This window comes from Saccopteryx leptura, chromosome 6, assembly GCF_036850995.1.
Source record: "Saccopteryx leptura isolate mSacLep1 chromosome 6, mSacLep1_pri_phased_curated, whole genome shotgun sequence".
NCBI lineage: Eukaryota > Metazoa > Chordata > Mammalia > Chiroptera > Emballonuridae > Saccopteryx > Saccopteryx leptura.
Genome location: NC_089508.1, coordinates 171,824,852 through 171,835,790, shown reverse-complemented (window position 1 = coordinate 171,835,790; position 10,939 = coordinate 171,824,852). Strand labels below are relative to the sequence as shown.

The 10,939-nt window shown below is 52.0% G+C and overlaps 1 protein-coding gene across 1 annotated transcript; it reads left to right on the top strand.

The window, feature by feature from the left end:
* The first annotated feature begins 5,835 nt into the window (after nucleotides 1-5,835).
* Nucleotides 5,836-10,330, top strand: ARSI (arylsulfatase family member I). The gene is made up of 2 exons (XM_066343237.1): nucleotides 5,836-6,689; nucleotides 8,716-10,330. Exons 1-2 carry the CDS (start codon nucleotides 6,373-6,375, stop codon nucleotides 10,121-10,123), a joined length of 1,725 nt encoding a protein of 574 aa, XP_066199334.1. The 5' UTR covers nucleotides 5,836-6,372; the 3' UTR covers nucleotides 10,124-10,330.
* The last annotated feature ends 609 nt before the right edge of the window (nucleotides 10,331-10,939 follow it).

The following is a 10,939-nucleotide window of genomic DNA, read 5'->3' as shown; positions in this document are numbered from 1 at the left end:
AGCCTGGGCTAAAAGTCAGTTTCTCCAAATACAATCGATGACAATGACAACAGTAATAGTAGTGATGGAACCATTTACCTTCTATGTAGTCAGTGACTATGATGAAGAAGGAAGTCAAAGTTTTACCTCTGAATGCCAAGGCAAGATGCTTAAGCTTTTTACTGTAGGCAGTTGGTAGTTACTGAAAATTTTGGAGGAGAGGACTGACTTCATCAGGGGAATACAGACTTTTGTTCTTGAGGCTAAAAACTGGTAGGAATAGACTCTACGAACAATGACAATAGAATCTAAGTATAGTAACAATAATAACAATAGCTATCATTTCTCGAGAGCTTATTACACACCAGGCACCAAGCTAAGAGCTTCACATGCCTCATCTGTTGTAATTCTCACAACAACCTCACCAGGCGGGTATTATTATTATTCTCATTTTACAAATAGGACAACTGAGAGTTTAACTCAGGTAGCTGAGTCACACAGCTAGCAAACGGCGGAGCTGGACTGGAACGCAGACAATCTGGCTCCGGGGGTCTCATGTTTAACCAAGACCCTCTGACTTTCCCTGAATGTGGAAGAGACTTGGAGCCCTGGGAGGGGTGCTGGCGGGCAGCCTGTCATTCTCAGTTTTAAGAGCCTCTCCATTTTCCTTGATCTCAGCATCCCCACTCTGTGTCTGTGTGTGCGTGCGGGTATGTGTGTATAGGAAAGAGAGAAATGTCAGCTGACCAGTGAGGATGGAAACCTCTGGACATCAAAGTGGGCAGAGCCCCGGATGGATGGGCTGGAGGCAGGCCTGGCTCCTGTTAGGTTAATTCCTCCCCTGGCTGGCAGAGCCTCGGCGGGAACTTCTGAGAAGGCGGAGAACAAGTCCTTTCATACGGCCTCCCTTTGAGTTGGCCTCGAGGTGGGGCCGGGGTCGGGTGGGTGGAGGGTGGGGAGTGTGCTGGGAGGCGAGGCCGCAGTCGAGCTGGGCAAACAGATTGGGCAGTGGCTGTGAGCACAGAGCACCCATTGTGTACCCTGAGCTCTGCTTTCAATAATCTACTTGGAAGAATGTTTCATTGAGCGCCAGAGAAAGGAGCCATTGAAATGCCCGGGCCGGGGCCCCATGAAGGGTTAAGAGCAAGGGGCTGCGGTGCCCAGGCTTTGCCACTCCTGGCTCTGATGTCTGATATGGGGACCTTGACACCAAGGGGCCACTCAGTGAGACCACAGAGAGGACCAGAAGCAAGGGTCAGGGGGGGATGTGTGTCTCTCCCAGAAACGCTAACGGGGGTGCCCCAACATCAAAGAAGAAAACACTTTTCCTCTTAGAACTATTTTTCCCAAGTAACGTCCAGGAAGAACTGAGCCTCAGATGCCCTGCAGCTTGCCCACTGGGGAGGACAGCTCATTTGGGCAGGCGTGTCTCTACCTGGCCTTCTTACATGGACCCTGAATACCTTTGCAATACCTTCTCCGTAATGTAGTCAGCATGGCTTTCTTAAACACCTCCAACCTTTCCATTAACCATTAATTCATTCTAATTATTGGTGTTCTAGTCAAGAACATGATGGGAGCTAAACTGAGAGCCAGTGGTCTCTAGACTAGGTGTCCCCGGGAACCTGTGGAATTTTCTCTTGTGGAGGTCTTTTTCAAAGAGAGAAGCTCCTTTGGAGGACTAGGCCAAACTGTTGGAAAGGGCATCAGAGGTGGGCTTCTGTGCTGCACTCACCGTGTTTCTCACCCACGGGCCACTCACTCTTTCAAGGTACAGAGGCTTTGGAGCTTGAAGGGCAGGGAACGTCATGCTGGCATTTGAGGGCTGCAAAGAGGAGGCAGGAAGTAGATGAGCCAGACCTGCCCCGGGGAGGAGCATTCTGCTGGGTTTCTGAGCCTGACCTCCAGCATCCTCATCACCGTGGTACCCACTGCAGACATTGCTGCCTCCCAAGCCTGCATCTTCAGGGAGAACGTTCTAGAACTGAAGCTGAGCTTTATACTGCGAACTCGTCATCGTAAGCACTTTTGGATGGAACACTTTAAAAACAGCCCCATGTCTTCCCCAGCTTCCTGAGAGAGAGGATCCTGTACTGGATTTACACTCTGGATGGCAACCCATAATTCCCCTCTGTGCTGGGCATCGATTTGGTGATGCCTTTGGGTCTGTTCAGGTAGATATGGCTCTTTGCTCCTGCACAAATGGCCCCAAACTTCCAGCTTTTTGGAATCCATCAGTCTGATTTTTATGTTTATTGTTTGGTTTCTACCTAATGTTTTCACTTTGAAACTGTATTGGTATCAAACAGGCAATTGCCTCATGCCACCTCCTTATAGATCCTTTCTGAATTCTTTCCTCCAATGCTAGGCTGGGAAATGAAATCACAGGCCTCGTAAGTATTGTGTAGGAAGTAAGAGTCCATAGGCCTGGAGTGAGGAAAGCCTGGGAGCTTTCCTCTGAGTTAAAGGATTGAACTCTGACATTTTTCACTGCTCAGAGGCCTTTTGTATTTCCTTTTAGGTCCTTGCTTTGGTCCAGCCTAGACAAATAGACCTCCAGAGGACAACAGCATGCAAGATCCGGGCGTAAGATCTTTGCCAAGATCAGTGAAGTCAGAAGGAAATAATATCTGTACTAAGATAATTTTAGTTCAAAGGTGGTCAAATATATGCACACACATACACACACACACACACACACACACACACACACACACACACACACGCACACACCATGCATAGCAATGAAAGATGAAGCCACAAAACTGCCTCACCCAGTTTTTCACTTTTATATGTCTGTGTCCTAAAAAGTTTTCTGAGAATTGATAATTAGAATCATAACATTTTCAAGTTGGAAAGAGCTTTTAAAGTCCTTGAGTTCTGTTCCACATTTTAGTTCAAGAATCTTTCCTGTTGCCTCTGGACAGATGGTCACTTTATCCCCTTCTTGCATGATTCCAGTAAGGAGGAGCTCAGTGCTTTCTGACGTCTGATTTCATCAATGGAAATTTCTGACAGGAAGTAACCATACTGTACCCCTCCCACATCTGATCTGCATTTCGTGGGCAGATGTTAGGTTTTTCCCTCTCTTTCAATGCGGCTATCTTTTGGGGGTGAGGGGTGAGTGCTCACCTGTGTGAATGGGTGGACAGATCTTACCTGTACTGGGTGGATATTCCTGCTGTCAGTTACCTTGCATGCAGGTAGGTCTTGAGATGGAAACTGCAAAAGCTAGCTTCGTTTTCTCTGAGTCTTACTTCTTGGGCCTGACACTGATATATCTTGGAGTTCTTGAGAGTCTACTTGGGTGGGAGTAGGGCCGATGGACATTGTCCTAGGACAGAAGGCAAGTAGACATCCTGTAGAGGACACAAAGGGAAGATGACTGAGTCACACCTTGAAAGCATTATGACCTAAATTCACATTATTCTTTGTGGTTGTTTCCCCCTTGTCAACCCTGAGCCTTTGGAAAGGTCTACTTTAAAAGCTCCAGCATGTCCCCATTGTGTAATGACATTAAGAGAAGTTGAGGATCAGTATTTATTTCCCTAGAACATAAGAAAGGGAAATGGTGCCCTCTGAGGTTATTCTGGGGTTGGAAGATTACCAAGGGACCCTTAAAAGAAATGTGAATATTGGAGAACAAGAGTCAGTCCTGAGAGCTCCACCCACTCTTCCCCACATGGTGATTCATCCATCACTGTCATCCTTTTATTAAGCAAGATGCCAGATTTCTTACAAAAGTAATACCTTAAATTGGCCTGAAATCAGTTCCCCACTCACTTTCACTCACGGGACTTAGTCTTCTCTTTCAGGACCACAAAGAACAATCATGAAAACTGCTCACATTCATTGAGTGTTTATTATGTGCCAGGCAGTTTACTGAGCACTATATTGTATCTCATTTATATTATGATCCCATTTTACAGATGGAGGAATTGAGGCTGATGGAGGTAAAATAATTTGTCCAAGGCCTGACCCCAAATAAGGGGCAAGATTTGAATTCAAGCAGCCTGATGTCAGAGCCCACAGTTGAGAAAGAATTCTCAGAAATTCTGCTTGTCTTGTCCCCGTGACAACCTCAGATCTGCGGCTTGTGATAACCTTGAGATCTGCAGCTTGTGAGCCTTGTAGACCTTTTTTTCTTTCAGGCTAAATCCCTCTCCCACTCCCTCCGCCATCTCCCTTGCCATTTATCCTGTGTTGTTTCTCCAGTTTTTCCTGACCAAGGTCTGGGACAATGCAAAGAATGTAAAACTCAAGTCCATCTGACCTCCCTGTAACTTGTCCTACTTTGACCCCCAGGGTAGCGTCTACTAAAGCACCGTTTTAGCAGCCTTCCCCTCAGGAGGCTGTGTTTTTCTTGTCTGTCCTCAACATTTCTTCTGCCAGAACAACAGGCTCCGTATTCCCTTTTGATAAATCTGGTCACCCTAAATATGGGGCTTTGAGCGAACTGGAGCAGCGGCCCCACGCAGCCCTCATTTCCAAATGCAGATAGACTCCGGCTGCTATTTTGGAGGTCTGGTGTCTTTCCCCACACACACTGGTTTTCAAGGAAGTGGGAAGGGATCACGACAGAATGCTGGCAGGGGAAAGGCGCTGGGAGAGAAGACACACCTGGACAGCCTTTGTTTCCCCAGTTCACAAAACACTGGCTCTCGGAGAGGCTGTGAAAAAAGAGGGCCAAATGAAATTAGGAAATACAGCTTCACCAACCTCCCCCTTGGAGATTAGCATATTAAACATTTGAAGTCCTGGTAGTAAAAAAAAACCCCCAAAAAACAAGAAACAAAAAACCTAACTGGTTCTGTTTAACACAGTTCTCTCAATTTAAAAATACAGTCTAGTAAAAATTTGGAAAACAGTGCAGAAGTTGCAAAGGGGCACCCAACGGCCTATAACAGTTCTCAGATAGGTTTGATTTGGCTGGCATAGTGTTTCAGTTTTGCTTTACATTAGTTACTAGCACTTAACGGCTGGAATATGTCTCATAATAGACTACATTTGGGTTATCTTAAAAAAAAATCAGAAGATTCAGCCACATTCTTCCACTGCCTTCCTCTGGCAACATGTGGGCCCCCTCCTTTACACATGTATGATCTTTGCCTGGCCCAGGAGTCCCCAAAGCTTGCTTTCCGGGTAGGGGAGATTTTCTTGGGGCAGAGTTGGCCTGGATGACCCTTGAGGTCCATTCATCCATTCACCCATGCATGTTACATGTACCGAATGAGCTTCTAGATCCTGTGACTACAAGCTGTGTGTGCCAGCCCCTGCTCTGAGGAGTTCTAGGGCTGGCATTCTAAGATTCCAGTTGTGAAATGCAGAATGGGTTGGGGGTAGGGGAAGGGGTGGGGAGAGGGAAGCTGGCAAGGCCAGAACCTAGTTTCCTGATTTCCAGCCCCTGGTGCTTGCAAAGTCGTCTCCTATTCTACATTGCTCTCTCTGTTGCCACTCAAACAGCGGCTGTGATTCCCAGAGAAGAAGCCACTAAATTGTTCTGTGACTTAGACGAGTTCCCACCAATCTCAGGGCCTCAGTTTCTCTCACTACAGATGACCGGGTTGGAACAGAAAATCATGGGCGTCCATTCCAGGACTGGCATTCGGAGATACTAAGACTCCATAATCGAGGTGCGCCTGAACGGGCCATTCCGGAGCTGTTCCATCGAATTCCAAATAGCCCCCTCCCTCCTTTCCCCTGTCCCCGGCCAGGGCGGGAGCTGAGCCAGAGGGCCGAGCGGGTCTGGGCTTCCCGCCCGGGGGCGGAGCCGCCTCCCGGCGTCCCGCCCCTCCACCTGGGGCTCGGCCCCGGCAGATGTTACAACTTTTTCGCATTTTCTCCCGCGGTGTCAACCCCGGACTCGCCCAACCTGTGCCTCCCTCCCCTTCCCTGCTGGGGTCCTGCCCACCTCCCGACGGGGAGGCCGACTGTTCTCAAGATTCCGGGCGGGGCGAGAGGCCGGGCCTGGGGCTGGAGGGTCGGGGGGGGAGGAGAAAGGGAAGGCAGAAGCGAGAGAAATTAGGAGGCGGGAGAAATCGAGGGCTAGAAGGAAGAAGAGAGTCCGAGGATGGTGGAGAGCACTTTTTGGAAGTCAGCACTCCGCGTCTCAGGCTGGCCCGGCTGAGCTAGGGGAAAGGGAGCGAGGGCGGCCGGAGGCAGCTGGGTGCCGGCCTGACCTCAGCAGAGCGTCCCGCTGCGGCCGCGCAGGTCTGGCCTCACCGCCCGGTCCCGTGTCCGCACCTTTCGCCGGGCCCTCCCCCCAGTCGCTGAGCGCTCTCGCAGAGTCCAGGCCGGCCGGCTGGCCGGCCGGTGTGCGTGAGGACCGTGCGCCCTGGGCGCGCACGGCGGTGAGGCCCCGGGAGCCCTGCGCGCCAGGACGCGCGGTCCGGCATGGCCATGCACGCCCTCACCGGCTTCTCGCTAGTTAGCCTGCTCAGCTTCGGCTACCTGTCCTGGGACTGGGCCAAGCCAAGCCTGGTGGCCGACGGGCCGGGAGAGGCCAGCGAACAGCCATCCGTCGCTCCACCCCAGCCTCCCCACATTATCTTCATCCTTACCGACGATCAGGGCTACCACGACGTGGGCTACCATGGCTCAGATATCGAGACCCCTACGCTGGACCGGCTGGCTGCCGAGGGTGTCAAGTTGGAGAATTATTATATCCAGCCCATCTGCACGCCTTCACGGAGCCAACTTCTCACCGGCAGGTAGGCATGGCCCAGGCAGCTGTGGTTGGCCGTCCAAGCCCCAAATAAACCTAGTGGTAGACTTCCCCTGCATTTACAGTTGCCCTTCTGGGACCTGGGAAACCAGGACTCTGGGCCAATTCTGTCTCCAATTGCCTGTGTGATCAATAGTAAATCCTTTGCCCTCTCTGGGCCTCAGTTTCCCTGCACACAGAAAGGGTTAGGTCACCTTTGTGGTTTTCTCCCTCTGTTGTTCTGGGACACTCACACACCACACTATGTAAAAGAGACACCTGGTCATCCCTTTGTTAAAGGAACCTCTGACTCTTAGGATTGAATGGTGCTTCTATTTACACAATCCGAGGCCCTAAACAAATTACTTAATATCTCTAAGCCTCAATTTTCCTGTCCTTAATATGGGCTGAAGAACAGTTTTTATCTTGAGAAACCGTGGTAAGGATGGAATGAATTTCTTGTAATCTGCTTGGCTCTCAATAAATGGCAGCCTCTGTGTCACTGGAGGGATTGGGGTCCCCAGGCTGTTTGATGACTACATTGGGAAGAAACCGAAGAACTGAGAGATGGAGGTGGAAAGACACACACAGGATGTCGTGACCTAAGTAGCTTTAGGCTAGTTACTTCACTTCTCCAGACCTCTGTTTTTTCATCTGTGAAAGCCTCCCAAGTTGGCTGGGTGTCCCAAGGAGACATGTGGCTTTCTCGTAAGGAGTTGTCCACAGGCAAGGTGGCAGGATTACAGGATTAAAAGAGCAGGGAAACAGGAGATGGGGGTGTGGAAAGCAAGTTCTGGCCACTTAGGAGAAAATCCTTTGGCAAGGCTGAAGCTAATCCTCCTTGGAAGGGGTCCAAGGCCTGCTTTCTCCCAAGTTCCACCCAAAAGTCACTAGTGTGATCTCAGGAGCCAGAGCCGTAATCTCCCTGATTCCTGGATGGGAGAAACTGAGGCGTGGAGCCAGGCAGGGTTCAATTCATTCATGCCTGTACTCAACCTCGGAGTCTGTACAGAGAGCTGAGAGGCCAGGCACTTGGCAGGGGTCCTGGAGATGGGAGTCAAATAGCTGCTTTCTCTTCCTTCAATCTGCACTCAGCGTTTAGATCCAGGAATAGGAAGAGAGAACAGGAGAAAGAGGCAGAGGGGCCGCAGTGTGTGTTGTAGGGGACAGTGGTGGTAAAGACCAAATGGTGACTAACTTCCAGAAGAGGGAGGAAGAATCTGCGTTCCCGGGAGTTATGCACAAGTTAGCATTTCTGTCCCAAGAGGTGACTTTTGGTTTAAGCTGGGGAATGAGCAGCCAGCAGGGCAGCGTTCCAGCCCCCTGATCCGTGAAGTTAGCTGAGTGTGGCTGGGCAACGCCTGCCCTCCGCCCCCCGCAGCTGGCTCCATCTGACTGATGCTGACGACTCTCATTAGTGTTTGTTAATAAATCCAGGCGTGTTTGGTGAAGCTGGAGAGAGCCAAAGTTTCTCATGTTACTCACTTGCACACGGGCTTTAGGGACTCTGAGCCGGCCCACCCACTTGACACAATAGTGCTCCATGTTGCTCAGCCCCTAGAAAGAGAGGCTTGACCCTGACTCAGGGTCCTAGAGTACTTCTTGTATCAAATCTAATCATCCATTAGCTTGACTGAGGTCTGCAGAGGGTGCATCACTGACAAACTTTGAGCGTGAGTTGTGTAGACCTGGGTTTAAAGCTCAGCTCCACTGTTGGCCAGCTGTCTTAACGCGGGCCCGTGGCTGCATTTTTGGGAGCTTCTGTAGAATGAAGGTAATAATAGTTTTCCCTGTAGGTTTTTTTTTTTTTTTTATGAGGATTAAGTGTAATAATGTATGTGGCATATCGTATTAAAAATAACAGTAGTAGCTAATGGTAGCTAACAATAATAACAGCTGTATACCTGCTGGTTACTATTACTATGTATGCTGGTAATGCTGAGCCCACTTCAGGGTGAGTATTGGGGGTGGTTGGCCAGGGCAATGGTTTGTAGCTCACTTGTGCCTTCTGTGCCCTCCGCTCTTCTCACCAGGTACCAGATCCATACAGGACTTCAGCACTCCATCATCCGCCCTCGGCAGCCCAACTGCCTGCCCCTGGACCAGGTGACACTGCCCCAGAAGCTGCAGGAGGCAGGTTACTCTACCCATATGGTAGGCAAGTGGCACCTGGGCTTCTACCGGAAGGAGTGCCTGCCCACCCGCCGGGGCTTTGACACCTTCCTGGGCTCGCTCACGGGCAATGTGGACTACTACACCTATGACAACTGCGATGGCCCTGGGGTGTGCGGCTTTGACCTGCATGAGGGTGAGACTGTGGCCTGGGGGCTCAGTGGCCAGTACTCCACCATGCTGTATGCCCAGCGCGTCAGCCACATCCTAGCCAGCCACAGCCCCCGGCAGCCCCTCTTCCTCTATGTCGCCTTCCAGGCAGTACACACGCCTTTGCAGTCCCCTCGTGAGTACTTGTACCGCTACCGCACCATGGGCAATGTGGCCCGGCGGAAGTACGCAGCCATGGTGACCTGCATGGATGAGGCCGTGCGCAATATCACTTGGGCCCTTAAGCGCTATGGTTTCTATAACAACAGTGTCATCATCTTCTCCAGTGACAATGGTGGCCAGACCTTCTCGGGGGGCAGCAACTGGCCGCTGCGAGGACGTAAGGGCACGTACTGGGAAGGTGGCGTGCGGGGCCTGGGCTTTGTCCACAGCCCCCTGCTTAAGCGAAAGCGACGGACCAGCCGGGAGCTGGTGCACATCACTGACTGGTACCCGACCCTGGTGGGTCTGGCAGGTGGCACTGCCTCTGTGGCTGATGGGCTGGACGGCTATGATGTGTGGCCAGCCATCAGTGAGGGCCGGGCCTCGCCACGCACAGAGATCCTGCACAACATTGACCCGCTCTACAACCATGCCCGGCACGGCTCCCTCGAGGGTGGCTTCGGCATCTGGAACACTGCGGTGCAGGCTGCCATCCGTGTGGGCGAGTGGAAGTTGCTGACGGGGGACCCTGGCTACGGTGACTGGATCCCGCCGCAGACGCTGGCTGCCTTCCCCGGCAGCTGGTGGAACCTGGAACGGATGTCCAGTGCCCGCCAGGCTGTGTGGCTCTTCAACATCAGTGCTGACCCCTACGAACGAGAGGACCTAGCTGGCCAGCGGCCCGATGTGGTCCGTGCCCTGCTGGCCCGCCTGGTGGACTATAACCGCACAGCCATCCCTGTGCGCTACCCGGCCGAGAATCCCCGGGCCCATCCTGACTTTAATGGGGGTGCTTGGGGGCCCTGGGCCAGTGATGAGGAAGAAGAGGAGGAGGAGGAGGAGGAAGCCAGGTCTCGAACCTTCTCCCGGGGGCGCCGCAAGAAAAAATGCAAGATTTGCAAACTGCGATCTTTTTTCCGTAAACTCAACACCAGACTGATGTCCCACCGGATCTGATTAGGGAGGAGGATCTGATTAGAATCTTTGTCCTTCTAAATGTATTCCCCCACTCAAGCCTGGTCCTGCTCCTCCCCAGGGAGGGGCCTGAGGTCACATCACCGTCTGCAGAGCGTACAGCCCCTCAGTTGAAGGGTGGGGAACTTGGCTTGGGGGTGTGGGTAGAATAAACTAGACTGGGATGCCTGGATCCCAGTCCTGTGTCTCCTTCGACTTACTCTGTGATCTCAGGTGACCTACACAAGCTCTCTGGGCCTTACTTTTCTATCTGTGAAATGAGCTTTACTGCCGTTGTGTCTCTGTGGTGTGGACCTGGTCTTTGGTGCCAGGGTCCTGGAGTTCCTGGACCTCACCCCCTCCCAGCTCGTTTAAGGTCTTGTCCTTAAACCCTGACCTCTGCAGTATTGCTTGGGTAAGGGGCCACATGGAGGCAAATCCAAGCCTGGACTCCAGCCGAGGCCTGGCCATCTGGCCACTCCCCAAAGAGATCCCAAGGGCTGTTGGCAGAGATGCAGAGATCCAGGGAGCTGACCATCCTGGTTCTTCACATGGCCTGGGCCAGTTCTGGGGCCGGAACTGGTGGTCGGGCTGTGGTAGAGAGCTCTCCTTCCTGTCCCCAGCACCCAGAAGAATTGGCCTGGCTGCAGGACCAAGAGTGGTGGAAACAGCTATGAAAAGAGCCCCTTAACCAACAGTCAGGACATCCGGGCTCTGCTTTGACCTTGGGCCCAGTCCTTCCCCTGTGGGCCTCGATTTCCCCACCAGCAAACAGGGAGGCTAGCCCTGCCTCTGCCTACCTCGCAAGGCTGCAGAGTA

Excerpts from the sequence above, each read along its gene's own strand:
- ARSI (XM_066343237.1), top strand. The coding sequence starts at position 6,373 with ATGGCCATGCACGCCCTCACCGGCTTCTCGCTAGTTAGCCTGCTCAGC. Across the intron at positions 6,690-8,715 it reads AGCCAACTTCTCACCGGCAG|GTACCAGATCCATACAGGAC; the intron begins GTAGGCATGGCC and ends TCTTCTCACCAG.